Source organism: Babylonia areolata, chromosome 22 (genome assembly GCF_041734735.1).
Source record: "Babylonia areolata isolate BAREFJ2019XMU chromosome 22, ASM4173473v1, whole genome shotgun sequence".
NCBI classification, from domain to species: Eukaryota; Metazoa; Mollusca; class Gastropoda; order Neogastropoda; family Buccinidae; genus Babylonia; species Babylonia areolata.
The window spans coordinates 26,954,675-26,975,988 of NC_134897.1; the positions used below are offsets into that span (position 1 = coordinate 26,954,675).

Consider the following 21,314-nt stretch of genomic DNA (forward strand, 5'->3'; position numbering starts at 1 on the left):
GAGGGGGGCGAGGGAGAAAGAGTTTACCGAAAGAGAGAGAGAGAGAGGATCTGATAGTACCCAGCAGTGCCCTACCAGTGATCTGTGCCTATCATCAATTTCCCCGTGTACCTGTGATGCCGACACTGTACCAGTCGAAGAGAGAGAGAGAGAGAGAGAGAGAGAGAGAGAGAGAGAGAGAGAGAGAGAGGCAGAGCCTCTACAGTGAAGTCTGCAGCTGCGATTCTCACCTCTGCCGGCATCAAGGTGTGTAACGGTCTGGAACCAACACGGCACCGTCAGCCATGCATCCGTCAGTCAGGCTGTGTGTGCTCCGCTCCACGTGCTGTGTGTGTGAGTGTGTGCTCACAACCCGCTCGTGCCTCAACCCCCCCCCCCCCCCACCCCCCACCCTCCTCCTCCCTTCCCATCCTTCCCCCCTCCCTCTCCCACCCTCCCTCCTCCACACAAAACAGCTCGCAGACTCAGCTTTGCCAAACATGGCAGTAACCCTATAGTGGTAGCCCCCGACTATCTCACCCCATCCCTTCTCTCTAACGTCGCTTCTGATTGGCTGGTGAGGGCCCAGCGCCGCCTGGTGGCAGGCAAAACTTTAGGGGCCAAAGCTGAGGGTGAAGGTGATCACAGCAGCACAAGCCCTTTTCGAGTCTGGCACCTGCGTTCCTCTCTCTCTGGGTCTTCTCTGACACGGCTCTCACCCCTGCCTTTTGGTACTGCCTGCCACCGTATCCCAGGGCAAGTGGGCTGAGAGATCCTACCGAGTCTCTATAGCTACCCAGCACTACCACTCACTGCTCCAGCGGACTCTCTTCTCGCTCCTTCTCTCCCTCCCGGTCAGTGGCTGTGTACTTGTGCTCTTTCTCACAAAGCCAGATTTCTTGGCTTCTTCTCCTTCTCCTTCTTCAGTTCACTGCTGCTAGCAAGCAGCCTTAGTTTTTCATCGTCAGTAAGGCAGCGACTGACTTCACTTCTGGTTTTTTTTCCCTTGTTATTTTTCTCCACTTTCGAATTTGTTCTTAGTTTGTGGTGGTTGCTTTGTTATTTTTATCCCATCGGGGTTTATTTTTCGACCTTTGCGATTCCAGTCTCTCCTCCTGCTGGTTTGTTTCATTTGGGGGACGGGTGGTGGTGGGGGGGGGATAGGGGCTTCGTATGATTTCTTTTTGTGGAGTTTTGCTGTTGAAGAACTTTTCTTTTCTTTTTTTTCTTTTTTTCTTTTTGTGTGTGTGTGTTTTTTATTTTTCTGGTGTGGTTTTTCTTTCTTTCTTCGGGGGTGAAGGCAAAAGAAAGAAGAAGATGATGGAGAAAAAAGGAGAGAGATAAAAGTGATGTTGTTTCAATGCTCTCAGTGGCTACACGAAGCAAACTTCTTGCCATAATGGTTGACTGAGGGTGTGGGTGTGTTTCGTTCGGTCTTACGTTTGACGTCTTTTCACCGTACGCGATATGTGTATTTGTGTGTTGGTTCGTTCTGTAGCTTAACGTCTTTTCACTGCACGTGATATTTGACGACGTGTGTGTTGTGTGTTCATTCGTTCTGTTGTTCAAAGTCTATCCACAATTGTGATTTTTGGTGTGTGTGTGTGTGTGTGTGTGTGTGTGTGTGTGTGTGTGTGTGTGTACAGGTAACGTGTTAGCGGAACTCTCCACAAACCAGCAGCCATGGACGCCATCAAGAAGAAGATGTTGGCCATGAAAATGGACAAGGAAAACGCGCTGGACCGCGCGGAACAGATGGAGCAGAAGCTCCGGGACACGGAGGAGCAGAAGGCCAAGGTGAGTACAGAGCCTGCACAGACACGACACACACTTCACTAAAAGGTCAGCACCACACTGCGTGTATAACTCACTCACGATAGAGTCCTGTTTTAGTGTCCTAAATTCAGGGACCTATTTAACTAATCGGTCCTGATTGTGGCAGGGGAACCTGCCCAGGCTGTAATGTCCCTGGGGTTAAATTAGTTAAACTGCAGTTTCCGTGCATATGTGGAATGATATTACCAAGAATAGATGTTGTAACTCTAATTTGTGTGTATTTTTCGACTCCACTTTGAGAGTTATCATTAATTTTTGATACAGATTCAGTTGCTAAACTAACATTGCTGCCATCTTTTCTCGTCTGAAAAACCGTCTGCAATGACGCGTCATTCAGTCTGTGCCAGTCAGAGAACCCGTCGTTCTGTGTGTGCCCCCCACCCCTCCCCTCCCCTCCCAACCATGCATACTTCACAAAAGCTGAGCGAAGTGCATGGATAGACATACGTATGATGTATGACAGTTGTGTCGAGTTCATCCATGACCATCAGAACAGTAGAGGTGGCAGCTGCTGTCCTGGCTATCTGGGCTAGAATTTGATCATAGTGTAGAGTGTCTTGCCCAAGTTACATCCCCACTCTCTCGGCCTAGAGGGCTTTAGGACAGTTCGGCGTTGAGTTAGTTCCTAAAGGCCAACTCGTTCCCAAGGCTGCAGCACTAAGAACGTATGCAGTTTGCCTCTTTGTTTGAGAGTCATGGTCCTTTTCAAAAGACTTAATTTGCCAACCAATTCCCACTGTAGAGGAGAAACTATTCATCATACAGCACCCACTATGCTGTTGGTCCAGCTGCATCTTAAGTTAATCTCTGATCTAAGCCAAGCGTTGACAATAATCGAATAAGTATGACCCTCCTTCCCGTCCCACATCTAAATAATCTTCAGAAACTCAAAGAACGAACTCTTGAACAATTCCACAGCATAGATTAGAAAGGAAAGGAATAAAAGAGTAATTTGTTTTCTTGTCTTTAGTTAGGGATGAATGTTACACAGAAAAGATGTGGAACATCAGGCAGTGTGTCAAAGAAAGAGCGGGAGAGAGAACCTTGGCGGATCTGTATGACGAACTGGGATGGGACAGGCTGCTGCTGACCTATTTCATTCGAAAAGAATTCAGTTTGAGCTGAAATGATAGCAGAATGGGTGAAGACACTGACACTGACGCTCACGCTGACACTGACACTGACGCTGAATGATTTGAATGACAAGCCAACAGCCCCTAGCATGACAAATGCACACAGAGAATATTTCTGGAAAAAAAGACTCAAAACTGTAGTAAATATAGATGATGAAGACCCAAGACTTTACTTCAACCTCGCCTCGTGCAGTAAGAGACAGACAGACAGACAGACAGACAGAGACAGAGAGACAGAGACAGGGAAGAACACCACCACTGAATCACGCAAGGCATGGTAACCTATCAAACTGACATGACCAGGATGCACACATTTATCACTCGAGTTCTTCATGTCTGAGTCACCAGGTTTGCACGTGAGCAAATTACGAAAAAAAAACCTCCAAATTTTATCTCTCTTGTTTTTCTTAGAGCAGAGCAAAGGTCACCGTCTTCTGCAATCGTTCCGTCATAGGGCCTTTAGTTATTTTATAGACTAGCTTTCACAGGATGCCAGTGAAACTACAATGCAAAACAAAACAAAACTAAACAAACAAACAAACAAAAAAGATGGGCTTGAAGTGGAGGGGGTGGTGACGGCTGCAATCTTTGCAGGAAGGTCTGGTAAAGTCGGCTTCTTCTTGACCAGAAAGGGGAATGGGAGTGCCGTGCGGTGGGCGGGGAAGGAGGGGGGGGGGGGAGGGAAGTGTTGGTGATAAGATGTTAGCTCTGTGGTTGTGGGTGTGTGGTGGTGGGAAGGGTGGAAGGGGGTCGGGAGGGGGGGGACGCAGGCAACCAGGCAAGATATCAAGCAGTGGAGGTTTTTTTTTTTAGTGGTGTTGTGTGTTGGGAGAGTTGCAAAGTAGAAAGGGCGTTTTCTTTCAACGGAGTTCAACGCTCCTTCTGTTTTTCTTTTTAACTTGAGTCACACATCACGAAACGCTTCACAACGATTCTGTGTACGTGCGCTAACAGAGAGAGAGAAGAGGGGGGGGGGGGGGGGGGTGAGGGAGAGAGAGAGGGGGGAGGAGGAGGAGAAAGTGAGAGAGGGAGTTCTGAGTTGTGCGTGTGTGTGATTGGGAGAGTGGGGGTTGTATAGGGAAGAGGCTGGGTGAGATTGAAGGTGGAGGGGTGTGAAATGTAAGTGGACAGGGTGATGATAGGAAATCGGAGAGAGAGAGAGAGAGAGAGTGTGTGTGTGTGTGTGTTGTGTACGTGTGTGGCCAGTTCTTTCCAAAAATGTGGCAAACGAAACGAAAAGCCTAAGGAAATTTTCGAGAGGTATACATTTCCCAAACAGCCTGGTAAAAATAGACGGAGAGATATACAGATAGTCAGATCTACATACATACATACATACATACATACATAGACAGACAAAGGAATAAATAAACGTCGATTTGCATGAGTCAGGTTCAGAAAACTTCATTCGCTGTGACACATATCACCTGTTGTCGTTGTTTCTTTGCCGCTGTGCTGACTTCATTAGACAATGCTGCTGAATACATCACACACCTCTGTCTGCATTCCAGTCATCACACTCTCTGTTTTGACGTTCATCATTGACGTGGACATTGGCTCAGTATGTCTTGACGTTCATCATTGACGTGGACATTGGCTCAATCTGTCTTGACGTTCATCATTGACGTGGACATTGGCTCAATCTGTCTTGGCGTTCATCATTGACGTGGACATTGGCTCAATCTGTCTTGACGTTCATCATTGACGTGGACATTGGCTCAGTCTGTCTTGACGTTCATCACTGACGTGGACATTGGCTCAATCTGTCTTGACGTTCATCATTGACGTGGACATTGGCACAGACTGCCGGAAAACAGAGAGAAAAACAGCACACACACACAGAGAGCGAATGACAGAGACACGGAGAGACACAGACAAAGATTATTTGCTAATATGAGTCAAATATTGGGAGCGGGATGTATAGCAAGTAATCTGTTTATTCAATAAACAGTGCCAGAATGTCATATTCAAGTTATTGTCCAAGTTATTATATCACTGGATGTGCACAGAACATGGGCGGTCTTCCCTTTGTTGTTGATTTGTAACCTTTATGATACTGCTACATGTTGCCCCCCCCCCCCCCCGCCCCCCGACCCACACACACACACACACACACACACACACACCCACCCCCTTCTATCCTATCCGGGTGTCATTCAAACTGTTGTCTGAGAACGGGGTTTGTTATGAACATTTTGCATAGTTGCATTTCAGCAAGGAAAAAAAGGCATAAGTGATAACACTTGCGTGATTCAGTTACAGTATGAGAAATGTATTAGTAATAAATATTTGCACAGCTGCATTTCAGTATGAGAAAGGTACTGGTATAATAAACATACGCATAGCTGCGTTTCACTAAAGTGGATTTTGGTTTTATGTTTTATTATTCCTTGGTAAAGATTGTGGTGGTATAGCTGGTGAGAGTCCACTGATATAAATTTGCAAGTAAGTTTAAACTTTTGATTCTGTGTAAAAAGGAAATTTGGAACAAGTGTTTTGATATGGTATGTGTTGTTTGTGTAACAGTTGGAAGAAGACCTGAACACTCTCCAAAAGAAGTTCTCCAACTTGGAAAACGACTTCGACAAAGCCAATGAGGACCTCATTGACGCCAACACCAAGCTTGAGGCCTCAGAGAAGAGAGTCAATGAGGTAGGTGCACCACTCTTTTTTTTATATACTTCTTCCTCGGTTGTCACTGTGAGCAACTCTTCTTTTATCCTCTTTTTGTGCTCTGTCGGCCTGTTATCACTATGGTTCACTCTGTTGTTGTCGTTGTTGTTGCTGGTGTGTGTGTGTGTGTGTGTGTGTGTGTGTGTGTGTGTGTGTGTGTGTGTGTGTGTGTGTGTGTGTGTGTGTGTGTGAGAGAGAGAGAGAGAGAGAGAGAGAGAGACAGAGAGAGAGAGAACATGAGTTCATGCAGATTCATGTATGAATCAGTGGTGTGTGTGCGTGTGTACGTACCTACGTGCATATGTGCGTGTGCATCAGTGTCATGTGTGTGTGTGTGTGTGTGTGTGTGTGCGCGCGCGCGCACACACGTTTGTCAGTGTGTGTGTGTGTGTGTGTGTGTGTGTGCGTGCTTATGTTCGCCAGTGTGTGTGTGTGTGTGTGTGTGTGTGTGTGTGTGTGTGTGTTCGTGCAAGCTGAAGGGTGAGAATGGAGGGGGAAGGTGCGAGGTTTGGGGGACAGGGGATGTGGACACTATCTCCTTCGTGGACGCTACGGTGACAAGAAATGGTCTATATGTGTGCGGAGAACAAAGAAACACACAGGACACGCATCACACAAACATGGAACTTGTTGTTTCTGCATTAAGCTGTTGGCGTGTTCGTCCGCGTGCATTGATCGATGGCTTCGTGGTCGTTTACTATACCGTACACATGGTTGGTTTATGTAATTATTGGCTGCTTTGGGGAATCAGCTATTCGTCCTGTGTTTGTTTTACCCGTGACTCATTGCCGTGATGTTACTGTGTTGTCAGTTTCCTGAGATTTCGGGGAAAAGATAAAATGAATAAATGGTTGGTAGAATGATGTGTTTGTTTCTTTTCAAGTTGACAAGTTGACAATTTCATTTCAATGTATTGTTCGCCTTCCATCGCTGGCGGGGTGTGTGTGTGTGTGTGGGTGGCGGGGGGGGGGGGGGGGGGGGGGGGGGGCTGAGAAGTGTGTGGAGACGTTTCCAGGATTAATGTGAAAGTATGCAATGTGTTACGAGGGAACGAGGGATTTGAGAAGGGTTCGTTGGGGATTTGTGGAGTATTATATTTCTGAGAAACAGTGATCACAGGGATCTTTGTGTATCTGACAAGAATTTTTTGGGAAGGAGAATAATGAGAGATGAGTGAAGCTTCTTAGAATAATTGTGAACGGATGTGAGTGATTTATGAATGTGTGAAAGATTTCATTAAGTTGTTTTTCTCTTTAAATCTGGTTATTGAGATTTATATGAGTAATCACGAGTAATTTGTTAAAAAAAATATGCTAATCAGAGATATATGATAATCAGTGAGAGATTTGACCAGTTTGACTCAAAGTCTGTGTGGACTGACGAAAAATTTGGAAAGCTGGCAAGAGATTTGCGAAGTCTATCAAAGAGGTTTGTGAAAGCTTACGGCGAGAGATTTGTCACTGGGGTGAATTCTGGCTGATAAAATTATAAAACGTGACCGTGTGGTGCGTGTGAGAATTGTTAAGGCATGTGTTAAAGATTTGATGGAGCCTAGGGGTTGTGAACATACACCAGTCATACATTCATATAGAGCTGGCCAGCGATGATAATTCTGTTGTCAAATGATATGTGTTCAATGTATATTTTCATTGTGCTGATGGTAAAGATTACCCGAATCGGTCTTGCTTTAAATAAACAATTCCCATGAAAACGAAGACGTTTCGACTGGAATGTTTCGTTTGTGTGGTACAGATTTCACCATCCGTCCTTTGCTTGGGCAGTTACAGTCAGGCCTTTATGTTGCTTTGTTGTCAGTTTCGCATGTATGTGTGGTATGTGTTCATGTATGTATATCTACGTGTGTATAAGTATGAAGAGTTCATGTCCATACGTGTGTGTGTGTGTGTGTGTGTGTGTGTGTGTGTGTGTTGCAGTGCACGCACGGGCGCGTGTAATATGAGTGCGCTCGATTTTGTGTCTGTGTTTGAGAGTAAGACAGAGAAGAGAGAGCACTGTTCAGTTGTTGTTTGTTTTTACCGCTGCACCGAAATCATTCAGACTGGTCTGGGCGATGCGACACATCTTTGTGTTGGTTTGCCGTGAAACGAAGCCCCGTGGAGTGTGTGACAGGGCTCCTGAATCACTGATCATTGACCGTCAACTGTTATTGAACGATGACCGACAGCATTGCCCACGTAAAAACCTAACCAGATGTGTATCACTGATGGACAGTCGTCGTCCCTGATTGGTAGTCGTTGAGCCGTGTTTAACGATCACCATTGGCTAACGCCCTTGAGGTCACGTTGTTCGTGGCTTGTGTCATGACTCTGCTTGGCAGACAGATCTTGGGAAAGTCACATTCAGGTTCAGGTGGTTTAATCTTATTTGGGTCAAAGGCCTATATACAACCAAAAATAACTGAATGAATGAAAATAAATAATGGCGGGGAGGGGGTAAGGACAACGGATCTAGATGTACTATATGTATCAAATGTGCACCCAACAATTGGTACAATGATAATCAATTCATTTAATCATAATTATATCCGAATATACGACGAGCCACGAAGTACAACAGCATGCTGTCTATTGATCAAACTCACATATCGAGTACATATATCAAACGTGAAACCAGAGAGTGGTGCACTTAAAAAGTGATGCATGTCAGTCTTCACAGTATGATTTTCTTCTCTTGACTGCGTAAAAAAGCAAACTTGGAGACGGCAGAACGACACGTATGGCTAATTTTTCCAGGACACTAAAGTGGAAACGGAATGCCGTGCATATAACCGGCAAGAATCGTGTGCTCCTGGGCGAGTTGTATGGGGAGATCTTTGCAGCGCTAAGTTTGCTTAGAGTGAAGAATGTTTCTAATCTGTGGAATTGGAGTTGGGAACGTTCTTACCGTTAAGCATACTTTCCGCTACTGAGTGCGCTCATGCAACCCGCCCATAGTTAACTGACATCCTGTGTCGCTGTGTGGCTTGTGCCATGGCTATGCTCAGTATGGTAGAGACATATCCTGGTCAAGTAACGCCCCATGTCACTTTTCGTGGAAATATGGAGCAGATATGGGAGAGTCCGATTTCAGAGACTGACAATTTCCGATGGACTCAATGACATGTGTTTATATATATATATATCAGATCCGTTTCCAACACTGAAGTTGTAATCTTTGTGAGATACTGTCGCTACTGGATTGCTATGACGAGGCCAACATGAATTATCCATCTTTTTTTTTTTAAAAAAAAGAAAAGAAATTAGTATCATTCTTCGTGAAGGGTGTAATCGTCGAATATATATATATATATATATATTTTTTTTTTTTTTTTTTTTTTTTTTTTTAATAAATCGCAGCAGAGTGCGGTGCGCTTTTCATTTAAAAAATAATTACCGATTTTATCCCCCACCCCTACACCCCCACTCCCCGGCCCATCATTTTTCGGGGAGAGGGAGGGGGGTCCAGGGGCACGATTAATCTATGGGATAATGAGTCAGCAGAAATATAAATAAGAATCAACAGTTGTATGACGTTTGATACCAGAGTGGCACCAGCAGTGTGTGAATTAGGCCAAATCACAGTCATTAATGTCTTTTTGACATGCGCGAAAGTCAGAATGACCAATTTTGAATTTTTTTTTTTTTTAAACTGTTCCGGACGCGCATGGGCATGAATCTCGTTGATTTATTTCAAAGTCACAATTAATGATTTCGAAGCGATTTATTATGATGATATTACGTCTGTGCTTAAAGCATGATAACAAGTATATAAGAAACCCGAAAAAATACGCGCAACACCACAATTACTTAGCTGGTGGTTTATTTACTCTTTTAAAGAAAAATATATAACTTTTTTTTTCAACACGAAAATTACTGTGCTGACATTTTGAGCAAGAAATCTCCCGTAGTAATAGGCTGTTTTGATAACAATCGTTGGCTGGTAATTGCTATGTGATGATTGTATGTAAATAACGAGGGCTTGTGTCGGGCTAATTATTAGAGTGATGACAATAATTACTGGATCGCTTTTGACGGTTCTGACATTACGTTGTTTTTTTCTGGTAGGTTTTGTTTGTGGTGCGAATTCCACTGCTCTGTCTTTGATTCTCTCTCTCTCTCTTGCTCGCTCGCTCTCCCCCCCCCCCTCCCCCTATCTCTCCCTCTCTGTCTGCCTGCCGATGTCTCTGTTCATCTTCTGTTTATCCTCACCCCTCCTCTCTTTCTTGCTCACTTGTGTTCACTTTGTTGATGCTAGTCACACACTTTCTGTCCCTCACCCTGTCTCGGTCTCCCCTGCATCCCTGTCCTTCTGTTTCTCTCTGTCTGTCTGTCTGACTCTTTTTGTGTGTGTGTGTGTGTCTCTCTCAGTGTCTCCCTCGCACCCAACTCCCTACACACACACATCCCTGTCCCGCCACGCCCCTACCCCTCTCTCCGCCGTTCTCTCTCCCTCTCTCTCTCTCTGTGTCTGTCTCGTAATATGCTATCTGCCACAATTATGTTTTATGTCGATAAAGAGTTTTGGGCATTGTATTGCATTGTATTGTACACTTCTGAACGACTTCTTCCTCTTGGAATTACCTTGCTTTTGTCAGTTCAGCAGAACCAATTACAGCATCACTTCAAAGTATACACAATGCACTGAGCGCACTTCAGATTCAGACCACATTGATCTCAGTTCACCAACACTCAGCAGTCAAAGGGTTAAAGATTTCACACCAAGAACTTTCACCAAAGTGCAGCAGTTAGAGGGTTAAATATTTTACGGAACTTTCACCAAAGTTCAGCGGTTAAAGATGAAAAAAACCTTACTTCACCAAAGCTCCGATCAGTCAAGGGGTGAAATAAATGACAGCAGTGTATGCCAAGATTAACGCTTTGCTGCCATAGTTTCTGGCACTGGGGCGCCAGTTGTGTCCTGCATTGTTGTAGTTCTCTGCTGCTTCCTGGGGCCCTGTGCTGTTTCAGGGACACGTGGCGCCCCCTCAGTGGGATCAGTGATGACAGATAACTATCCTTTACCAAGACTGTATTCACATGACTTATTCTGCCTGTCTCTCGTTTATAATTTTAGACACACACACAGATATATACTATATATATATTCAATGTGAATATACAGAGGGGGTGGGGGGTTGGGAGTCAGGTTAACTTTACACATCGAATTGTGACCACCACTGGGTGTTGCGCTGGTTTCTATTTTTGTTTGTTTCCCTGGCCGTTCCTTGTCTTGTCTGGAACCTGGTACCGTGTGCAGCCACGGCGGGTGGGTTTTAACATGTATGTACCTGAATGCATCCACGGTGTGTTCTGGTGGAGGTGGTGACTGCCCGTGAATAAACGTTTATGTGTGTCTTTCAGTAACGCATACTCTGGTTCTGTTGTCTTTTGACGGAGTTTATGAACGTTCCTGTCTTTCAGTCAACGCATAGTGATGTAATCGGTTTGTTGTCTTATAACACCGGTACGCGAACGTGCTTGCGTACATGCGTGCGTGCCTGCGCGAGCGATCGAGTATCAGTGAACGTGCGCGCCTTCTGCTTGTGTGCGCAACTGCAATAGCTGCGCTACGATGATCAATATGGGCATATATAGCAGACAGTTAAACTAATGTCGGACAATCCGTTTCAGCTCAGTATATATTATAAGCTATGTCGATATCAGTGGTGTTAATTGTGACAGCATCAATCTGGACACAACGGATATTTCATTAACTGTTGATCGCCTTCAACTGTGGGAATTTTCAGCTAAATCACCGGCTCTGGCTTTCCTTTCATCCCCCAGTCTGACTTCATACAGCATTCCCAGAAGGTTGAAACATGATGCTGGTGTGTTTTTTTTTTTTTTTTTTGTTTTTTTATCAAACGACTGGGAGAAATTGGACACCCACCCGATTACTTCATTCCTTCTTGTGCCAGCAGTATGACTCCACTTCCCACCTCTCTCTCTCTCTCAAAGGAAGAAGGAGAAGAGCCACGACACATGATTCCCCACAACGCCATCAGAGAGCCTGATAAACCACTACTGCCACAATCATTCGCACTATTGACCTCAAATCTGCCAAAGCAATTACGCAATCCAGTGGCGTTGCGAACTATCAACACTTTACACACACACAGTGGGATATTGTAAAGGTTCATCCCTTTACTCTGCGTGAGTGATCTTTGGTAAATGTAAAATCAGGGACGGAAAGAAAAATGGAAGAGCTGAATCACAATCTGGACTGGCATGGTGGCCGAATTATCAGCAAAAACTGGACAAAACTGACCACAGCCGGCCCTGCCCCTCAAGCCACCCAGCGACCCACGAAACCCCCAACATTTCGCTGTGCGCCTGGGACCTCTGCTGATGACGTCACCTCCGCCATATATGGAATACAATGCAAGGAATGTGCTGAGTGAACCGGCACGCGCGAGAACACGGAACTCTCCCTTGGCTGTGCCAAACTCCTCCCCCCGCACTCTTGACCTCGCCAAGTCTCCGCTGTGCGCGTGTGTGGGAGTAGCAAAGTAGTGTGCCAGTTCGTTGCTGCTGTCGCTGCTGTTTTGTGTTCATAATATCCCGCGCGGTGAAGTTTGCGTTGCCGCATGGTCGTCAACACACAATCCTCCTCGTCCTTCTTTTTCTTTTTTTTTCTTTTCTTTTTTTAATTTGATTTTCGTTTAATCTAGTTTCTGATAGCTGTGATCAGTGACAATGCACTTTCCGATTTTTTTTTTAAACTCCCGTTTGCTTTCAATTCGACAGCAGCACCCTATGTTTCTTTTCAAATGCGATTCTCAGCTTCCTGTTGTTTTGATTTTGATTTTGAAAGAAATGTGTGGAGATACAGATGAAAATAAAGACATGCAAAGAAACGTGAACTGTGCAAGGAAACACACACACACACACACACACACACACTCTCTCTCTCTCTCTCTCTCGTTCTTTCTCTCCCTCCCCCCCCATCCCTCCCTCACACACACACACACACACACACACACACACACACACACACGCACACACACACACAAAGAAGAACGGATGATGACTGGGGCAAGAGGGGGTGGGGGAGGAAATGTTAAAACTTGCCCCGTGTTTGCCAGGCGACGTCTGCTCTGATCACTGCCCTGTGCGTGTGCCCCACAGGCGCCCAACGACACCACCACCACCACCACCTCCTCCACCACCACCACCTCCTCCCCGACCCAGAGCGAAGTTCTGATGGACCACCTCGCCACCGACTCCCCCCACCACCACCCACTACCACAGTCATCATCATCATCATCATCACCACCACCACCTCCACCACCATCCTTGTCGTTCCTCGCTGCTGGAATCGGTTCAGGAATCACTGAGGGGGGCGGGGTGGTGGGTATGGTGGAGGGCGAGGGGAAGAGCTGCGAGCCGACCGACGGGGCCAGCGAGTGTCTTGGGGCGGGGTTGTCCCAGGATTCCCAGCTGTCCGCCTCCACCCTCTCCCTGTCCCGAGAACTCTCCCCCTCCTCCCTGCAAGACTCCGAGGCCGCGGAGAACACGCCCACCGAATCTGGGACCAACATGGGCAGCAGAGCGACGTCAGAGGCCGCGGAAGCCGGGACCAAGGTGAAGAAGAAGAAGGGCCACAAGAAGGGCAAGAAGAAGAAAGGCCGCTCCAAAGACTCGTCCAAAGAGAGCTCCCCGCTTCTCACGTCCAACTCCACAAATACCGGTTCCCCTCAAACTCCCGTCACCTCCTCTCAGTGCTCAGACTCCACAGATGCACAACAACACAAAAACACTCACAACAGCAAACCCACCAGCAACAGCAACAAAACGACCAAAACGAAAACGGCCAAATCCGAGAACAAACGAGACAAAAAGAAAGTGCACAAGGTCAGTAGACGACCAGAACCAGAGGGCGGGAACCTGCCCACCTACAGTCCCAGCGAGTATGACCGCATCATCAACAGCAACGAACCCTTGTTCTCGGACTTGGAGATGTCGGGGGAGGAAGAGGCCGCCCATCCCCCTCCGCCCCCTCGCCGCCAGTCCAGACTGCGGGCGGCAGCTGCTCTGGAAGCGGCGGTGGCGGGCGGGGGAGGGGGGTTCGGGGTGGTGGGCATCTTCATCCCGTGCAGTCAGCTGGGGTTCAATTCCAACACGATGATCAAATACGCCATCATAGGCTCCGAGCTGCAGAACGTTTTCCAAGTGTCCAACCGGGTTAGTAGAATTTGGAATATGAAATGATGATCAGTCACAACAACAACAACGACAACAACAACAATAATAATAATGATAATTATTATCATCATCATCATCATCAGTAGCGGACTGAAATCAGTGTCTGTACTGTGTTGTCTGTCTGGTGGCTGGCTGGTCTTGTGATCAATACCGTACGGGGAAACCCGTTGCTACACCGCGCACTTTTTTTGTTTTGTTTTTCCAGACTGCACTTGGTCGGCATTCATGACCTGACCAGCTCGTTGGGTCAATCCGAATGTCAGGCATTTGGCGCCCCCCTCCCTTTCCCTCCCCCCCTCCCTATCCCCCCCCCCCCCCCCAAACACACACTCACATAAAGGAAACAAACAAGGTCTGTGTGTGCAGAAGCTGTTCTTTCACAGTTCAAACGTCTTCGATCCTCTGTGTCTGTCTGTCTGTCTGTCTCCCTCTCTCTCTCTCTCTCCCCTCCAATCCAGTCCCATTAGTTGTGTGAGCTTGCGTTATCCTCTCGAACTCTTTTACGCGCGCGAATAGTGTGCATGCTTTGGGGAAAAAAGGAATAAGCCTTTAAGAGCCATGCACATTAAATTTTGCTCTCTCTCTCTCTCTCTCTCTCTCTCTCTCTCTCTCTCTCTCTCTCTCACGCACATACCACCCATTAACCCCCCCCCCCCCCCCCCCCCACCCCACCCCCCGACACACACACCCCGCACACACACACACACACACACACACACACACACACACACACACACACACACACATACGCGTTCATTTTTTGACTCGCTGACGCCGAGCTTAGATTGGTTGGCACGCAGCACAACATACCCCCCCCCCCATCTCCCCCCTCCTCCCCTCCGCCCCCTTCCCACTGCTGTTTTTCTTGCGAAGCGTGAATCCCTTGAAACAGGTTCGATAAGTGTTCATGCTCCAATGTCATCAGATCAATAAAGAGTTATTCCCCTTATAATTCAGTCGGTCACTCTTGAATTTCACCTGCGAATTAGGAGTAAGTTGGAGTTTTGGGCAATAATCTAGAGATGAAATCAGTCTGTCTGGTTTGTTGTTGTTGTTGTTGTTGTTGTTGTTGAATGGTTGTTTTCTGATGCTCTTGAACATGACTGATAATGGGGTTGTTGCTGTTTTTATCGGTGGTCATTTAATGATTCATAAATTGAAAAGATGATTGTGGTGGATTTCATGACGATGGATGCTAACAAGGAAGTCGACGTTTTCCGACAAAATATGAAAAGTTTGTTGAGTTAAAATGAGCTTCAGCCAGTCGAATAAAAACTGTAAGTTTAGTGTCGTTGGTTGATTTGACACTGTATGTGAATTCACCCTTTTATGATCTGCGTCCGGTATGAAATCGTATAAAGTGAATAAACAAAAGAATTTTTTTTTAAGGGGGTGGAGGTGGGGTGGAGAACGGAATAGCCAGGTAAAATTCTGAAAGTGTGTCCGAGCCCCTTTGAGAGTGAAGTTTGGTCACATGACCAGAAAGTCCCTCACAGTCTTGTCACACACAATCCGGCGCAATGATATTTTTCGTGACTCAGCCGACCAAAGATAGGCTTTATATTTAATGTAGTCTTATCGTACAAGACATAAACCTATACATTATTGATTTTAGGGTAACATTAGAATTTGTCATCGAAGTAACAGTTAAAACATAATTAAGAAAGGGTCTATGGACTATATTTATGATGTGGCGACAAATGACACGGAGTGACACGGTCGGCACCGGCCTGTGAACGAGCTTGTGTGTAGACCGCAGTGCGTTCGTCAGTGTGTTTTTAGTGATAGTGGACATTCACAATGGCGCTTCACAACATGCAGTCAGCCACTCAGAACGCCTTGGGTGTTTTGAAAAAGAAAATGGAAGACCTTAAAAACAGGAATGACAATTTAAAAGACGAGAACGAGGAACTGAATCGAGAAAAAAATAGCTGGAGGGATGCAAATTCAGCAGTAGGTGTCACGCTTTATTTCAGAGCTAGTCCTTGCTTGTTTTGTTTTTGTATGCGATTTAGTGTGTGGAGAATATGCCTGTGTTATGTGCCATGATTTCAAGCTTTTATTGTGCTTGTGCGCGATGTGTGTGCTGAGCTCAAAATGTTGTCGCATCGCCATGCGCTAAGGTCGTCTGGTTGTCCTCGTTCTCACGGAAGTCTGGATCAAGTGAACGGGGAATGGCGGGCGTTGGATACCTTTGCCTGTGCGATGAACTTCTCGGACGAAGACGTTGAAGTGTTGATATTGTTTCTGTGACTTTTGTGGGCTGGGATCTATTGATTGAGTCTCTGCCGCTCTGGGACGCCAAGGCGCAAAATCGTCTGCCACCATGTTCGATCACTTCCGGCATGGAAGTTCGGCTTCGAAAGTTTATGTTTTTCTTTTTCGGGACGGTGCTTTAGTTAGGTGCCAGCACCAGAATTCGATCTAGCTGCCAGACATGTCCAGCCCTAGTGTGCTGCCGTTTTGCATTCATTTTGTGTGGCTTTTGTTTGGAACACTGGTTTCAAATTTGTTCAAATGATATTTAGCAATGAATAAGAAATCGTTTTGTTTATCTGTTTTCTTTTCCTTTCTCTTTTCCCTTTAGTCAATGATTTGCAGTTATGTCTATAGTTCTCAAAGTGTCATCTTGCATAGAATGTGTGTGTGTGTGTGACTGTGTGTGTGTGTTCCTTCTGTATTTGTTTTTGTTTGTTTGCTTCTGTGAACAAAGACAATGAGAAAGCTATAGTATAAAACATGCAGTTTCAGTTTCAGTTTCAGTAGCTCAAGGAGGCGTCACTGCGTTCGGACAAATCCATATACGCTACACCACATCTGCCAAGCAGATGCCTGACCAGCAGTGTAACCCAACACGCTTAGTCAGGCCTTGAGAAAAAAAAAATATATATATATAGATAAGCTTACATAAATAAATAATAATTATGATATAAAAAAGGTAGTAGTAATGAAAATTATGATAAAATAATAATAATAATAATAAATAATTAAATAAATAAGACAACAATGATGATAAATAAGCAAATAAATATAAAACATGAAGACACACATTCACACATACACCCACACATGCATAACAGATATGCCCCAAAAACGCAGTTTCACAGATATGAAAGCACAGTCAAATACATATAAACGTACATGAGCTCCAACACACACACACACACACACACACCACAAATTACCCTGCACCTCCTCTACCCCCTCCTCCACACACTCATTTCTAGTCTATGTATCGCAGCTTCCACGGCAGGCACACACACACACACACACACACACACACACACACACACACACACACAAACATGCACACACACACACACACAGATGAACGCTTACTTGTACAAGCACACACACACACACGCCCATATCTCCCACCCCCAACCCCACACACATATATACAAAGATATATATATAATATATACGTTCCAATATCCTGTTGCATGCATGTTTTATAAGTACTGCATACTAAAACTGTAAAAGAAAAAGGGCCCATGACTTCATTTAATCATTCAACAAACACAAGATGAAGACACAGGAGAGTATCAATATTCAGATTCGTAAATGGATGAGGTAATAACTGAAGGTAGCCATAACTGCCTGGTAGGTAAAAGACCTGTGCTGTATTGTTGGTTAGCCTTTACTCCTTTGTATCTTCACAAATTCATCACCATACATATTTTATTATTTATCTGTTCTGCATGCATCATGTAGTGCGTTCATGCCTAATTTGAGCAGTTGAGTGTGATACTGACACAGTGCCAGTGATAGCATCTGCTGTGCAAGCAGTGCAGTGAATGTGGTGAGGGCCAGGTGCACACAAAAATGCTACTAGATTAATGATATAATCATGGGCTTGTGCCTGCACTTTCTTTAATTGATTTGACAATCAAGTGATGTTCTCACATTAGGTCAAGTGAAAGGGAGTGGGTAGCTCAGAATATAACAAAGCTGACCTATAGATGTGTATACATGTATGTATATAGTTTTTGTGTCAGGCCATTAGTATTACACTTTTAGTTTTTGTTTCTCTGTGTGTGAGTTTGCTAGAATAATGGATCACTGATTTGTTCAAGATTATACTATTTAATGTATGTACCAGATTGGTGAATAAATTAGTCTGGGAATGTGATTGAAGGAACACTATTTTGAAAACCAAATAACAATTCACCTGCTTCTATAATTCTAACTTTAGTTGAAGGTGACTATGAAGCTGTTCTAAAAATCCAGTGAGCAATTGCTCAGTAATAAACTCCAAAAAATTTAGAACTGAAATGAAAGACAAGCATTTTTGCCACTCTTTTAAACCAGGATGAACATCTAATCTGATGGGTTCAGAAGGCGGCAGTCCTGTCTTCTGACCGTTGCATGAAAAGATGGGGCACTTGAGATGGTGTTTCCGGCCATGGCTGGCAACTTCCTGACTCTTAGCAAGGACCGGTTCAGATCGTATTGAGTCTGATGACATGTCCATGCAACATATTGTACATATGATATACTTGTGTGTGTTGCTCACTTTCTGGAGTAGAGGAAATTTCTGAGTAAAAAAAAAAAAAAAAGAGAATTAATTACACATAAAAAGTATTCTGCATTAAATAAAAAACATTAACAGATTATTTATGTACAGTATAGTGTTTTGCAGTGGTGGATACAACAGACTAGCAATAGCGCTAACAAGCAATTCTTGTGTGTGCTGTATACTGTGCTGAACAGCTTGTAATCTTTGTTAGATGTTTCAGGTTTTTAGGCGCAAATGGATTTGTTTGGGCAGGGGTAAGTGGGAGTAGGAGCGGGGTTTCTAATCACCTGACATAAAATATACTGTGTTCCTATAGTGTTTCCACATAAAAACATCCTCTTTCATTCATCCACTCATTCATTCATTCAAACATTGAATCACACACACACACACACACACACACACACACACGTACACACACACACACACCTTCCCTTTTTCATATCTTTCTAGTTATTTTCATTTTTACTTCTTTTTCTCTAAACTGAAACTTGTGAAAGGGATTCTCTTGAAAAGTAAGAAGTTGAGACGATAACTTCTTTATAACTGCCAGTATTCAGCTGCCTTTAATCACCATGTTCTTAATCTAAACAGCATGTGGACAATAAACTAAGCATCCACATGCTGACTTTGCAGGAGCAGGGAAAGCTCTTATCAAAAAGACTGGGGAGTACTCTGAGTAGTGAGAAAGTTTAGGTGGCAACAGGAGATTGGGGTGGGCGAGGTAGAAATACCAGCATATCTCTGCTTCTGTGCTAATGAGGCTGATAAATCTGTGAAACTGGGCTGTGTGTAAATTGTGTCAGAGCGAACTTTCCATTACCTCCAACAGTCCTGAATTTGTGATAAGCACAGGTCTCCATTTAAGGTGGTGGGGTGTTTGTGAAAAGACTGGTTCTGACCATGCCTAAAAAATATACCTCTACAAGCACTGACTCATATTCATGAGTGCATTGTAATAATTACGAATAACAATATAATACTCTACCAGAAAACTGATGTAGGTGCTTTACAAAACACAAAATAAATTCATAAAGGTCTGTAGTATTTAGATACAAAAATTAAATTGATTCATTCATAAAATACACTATACTTGATACCATTGCCGGCATTAGTATAAATTTATGTTAGATTGAGATCTATTTTAATCTGATCCTCTTGCGGTTGACTGATGACGTTGTTGGTGTAAATGAACTTTGGAAGTGACAAAAAGAATACGGTCAGTTTTGCTGCTCATACTCTTTCTCTGTGTTCTACAGTTTGTAAATGTGTGAATATTGCTATTGTGTAAATTGCTTAATTGGTTATGTTCATGAGTGCAAATTCGCTTTGTATTTGTTGGTCATTATATAGCTTTGTGTGCATTATTATCATTAAAAAACATTTTTTTTTTTGTTTTTTTAATATTTATAACTATACCCATGAATTGGCACAGTTCTGTGCTGTTTTTTGGAAAAAGTTCTGTGTAAACTGTAAGCAAGAGAAAGAAAGAAAAAGTCAGACAAGCTTATGGAATGGAGAATGGTCCTGAAAAGCTGACTTGGCGTGGGGAGCCTTCTGTTGTGTGATTGACCGTGAGTGGTATGATGAAGTAAGCTGAATCTGTATAGTGTATGGGGGATTGTGGGGAGTATTTGGACAAAGGTTCAGACAGGCAGGCAGTCTCTCTCAGTCTCACTGTCTGGTGCCTGTTCAGTGTTGAAACAGGAACAGCGGAGGCCTCCACTTTTTCTCCTCCTGCCCCTCCCCCCCCCTCCCCCGCACCACCACCCCACCACCCAATGCTCCTGTTGTCCTGCACTGTGAGCACAGAGTGACTGATGAACAGACTTGCTCCGGAATGTTATGCACAATGTATGCACATAAATCAAAGAACTTCCTGACAATGTAGACATGTCTGTGAAGGAGTTTTGTGTTCACTTTTATTCTGCAGCTTCCAATGTCCATTTGGCAGCTTTTATAAATAAAACACATAAACCATCAACTTTAGATTGACATTGGTTTTGAAGTCATGGAAATTCAGGTCAAGGCGAAATGATAGCAAACAAAAGCAGATAAACTGAAAAACAAATAATATACCATAGCTAGTGATACAATGTCACCAGGAAGTAAATTGATAAACTAGTGTAGCAGTTAAAAAGGATTATTAAAAAAAAAAAAATTATACAGAAACTTTGCGGTCCATCAATTTTATATGATACTAATAGTAATACTGTAATCTCAGTTTTGGTTTTTAAAACTTTTATGAGCACTCACTTGAAATAATGCACTTTCATGGAAGTAAATTTGCATGTTGTACTACTGCACTAGTGCTAGTACTGGTTAAGCTTACAATAAATGACTGACTGTACTATAGCATACTGTCCAGTGCTACTGAACAAAGATCTGTAAAATACATCAAGAAGTTGAGAACGGGCTACAGTCTACTGCTGCTGGCTTTGGAGAGAGTGGTTTTTTGATACCATAGTGGAACCAGCTAGTGTACTGTACAGATTGATTGTGTTGGTGCAGCAGAGCTCATTGTTCAGAGCTCATTGTTTTGTGGGCCCCCAGAGGGCAAGAGGTGTACAGTCCATGTATGGTCTGTTGACTGGGGGGACTGGCAGAACTGGTACAGTCTGAGAGAAAAGTAGGTCACCTGTACAGACTGCCACTCACTGACTCAAGCTTTCCCCCTCCCTCCCACAGTTTGCAGGCAGTGATGGATTGAATATTGATGACCTTTTGCGGCATTGGGCCACCTGGGGTGGGGAAGGGGGAGAAGAGGGTGGGAGAGGAGTGTGTCTGTGTGTGTGTGTGCGTGCGTGTGCGCGCGTGTGCTTGTCTGTGTGTGTGTGTCCCCTACTCTCCGTCTGGAAGTCTGTTCCCCCCTCCCTTTCCAGTTTTCTGGCTCCAGTCCTACGATTTATCTAGCATGATTACAGCACCAACAGGCCAGTAGAATATATATATATACTCTATATTTCTTCC

General features: G+C 44.4%; 1 protein-coding gene across 4 annotated transcripts in view; it reads left to right on the forward strand.

Moving 5' to 3' along the window:
* The window catches only part of LOC143297340 (tropomyosin-2), a 71,625-nt gene that overhangs the window by 23,207 nt on the left and 27,104 nt on the right, over nucleotides 1–21,314 (forward strand). The window contains exons 1-3 of one of the 4 annotated variants that reach the window (XM_076609636.1): nucleotides 613–833; nucleotides 1,626–1,776; nucleotides 5,475–5,600. In XM_076609636.1, coding sequence (XP_076465751.1) covers nucleotides 1,663–1,776; nucleotides 5,475–5,600 — 240 coding nt within the window. In that variant the 5' untranslated portion in view covers nucleotides 613–833; nucleotides 1,626–1,662. Of the gene's footprint in view, nucleotides 1–612; nucleotides 834–1,625; nucleotides 1,777–5,474; nucleotides 5,601–15,578; nucleotides 15,779–21,314 lie in introns of those variants that run through there. The other 3 variants (XM_076609634.1, XM_076609635.1, XM_076609637.1) reach the window with 3 other exon arrangements.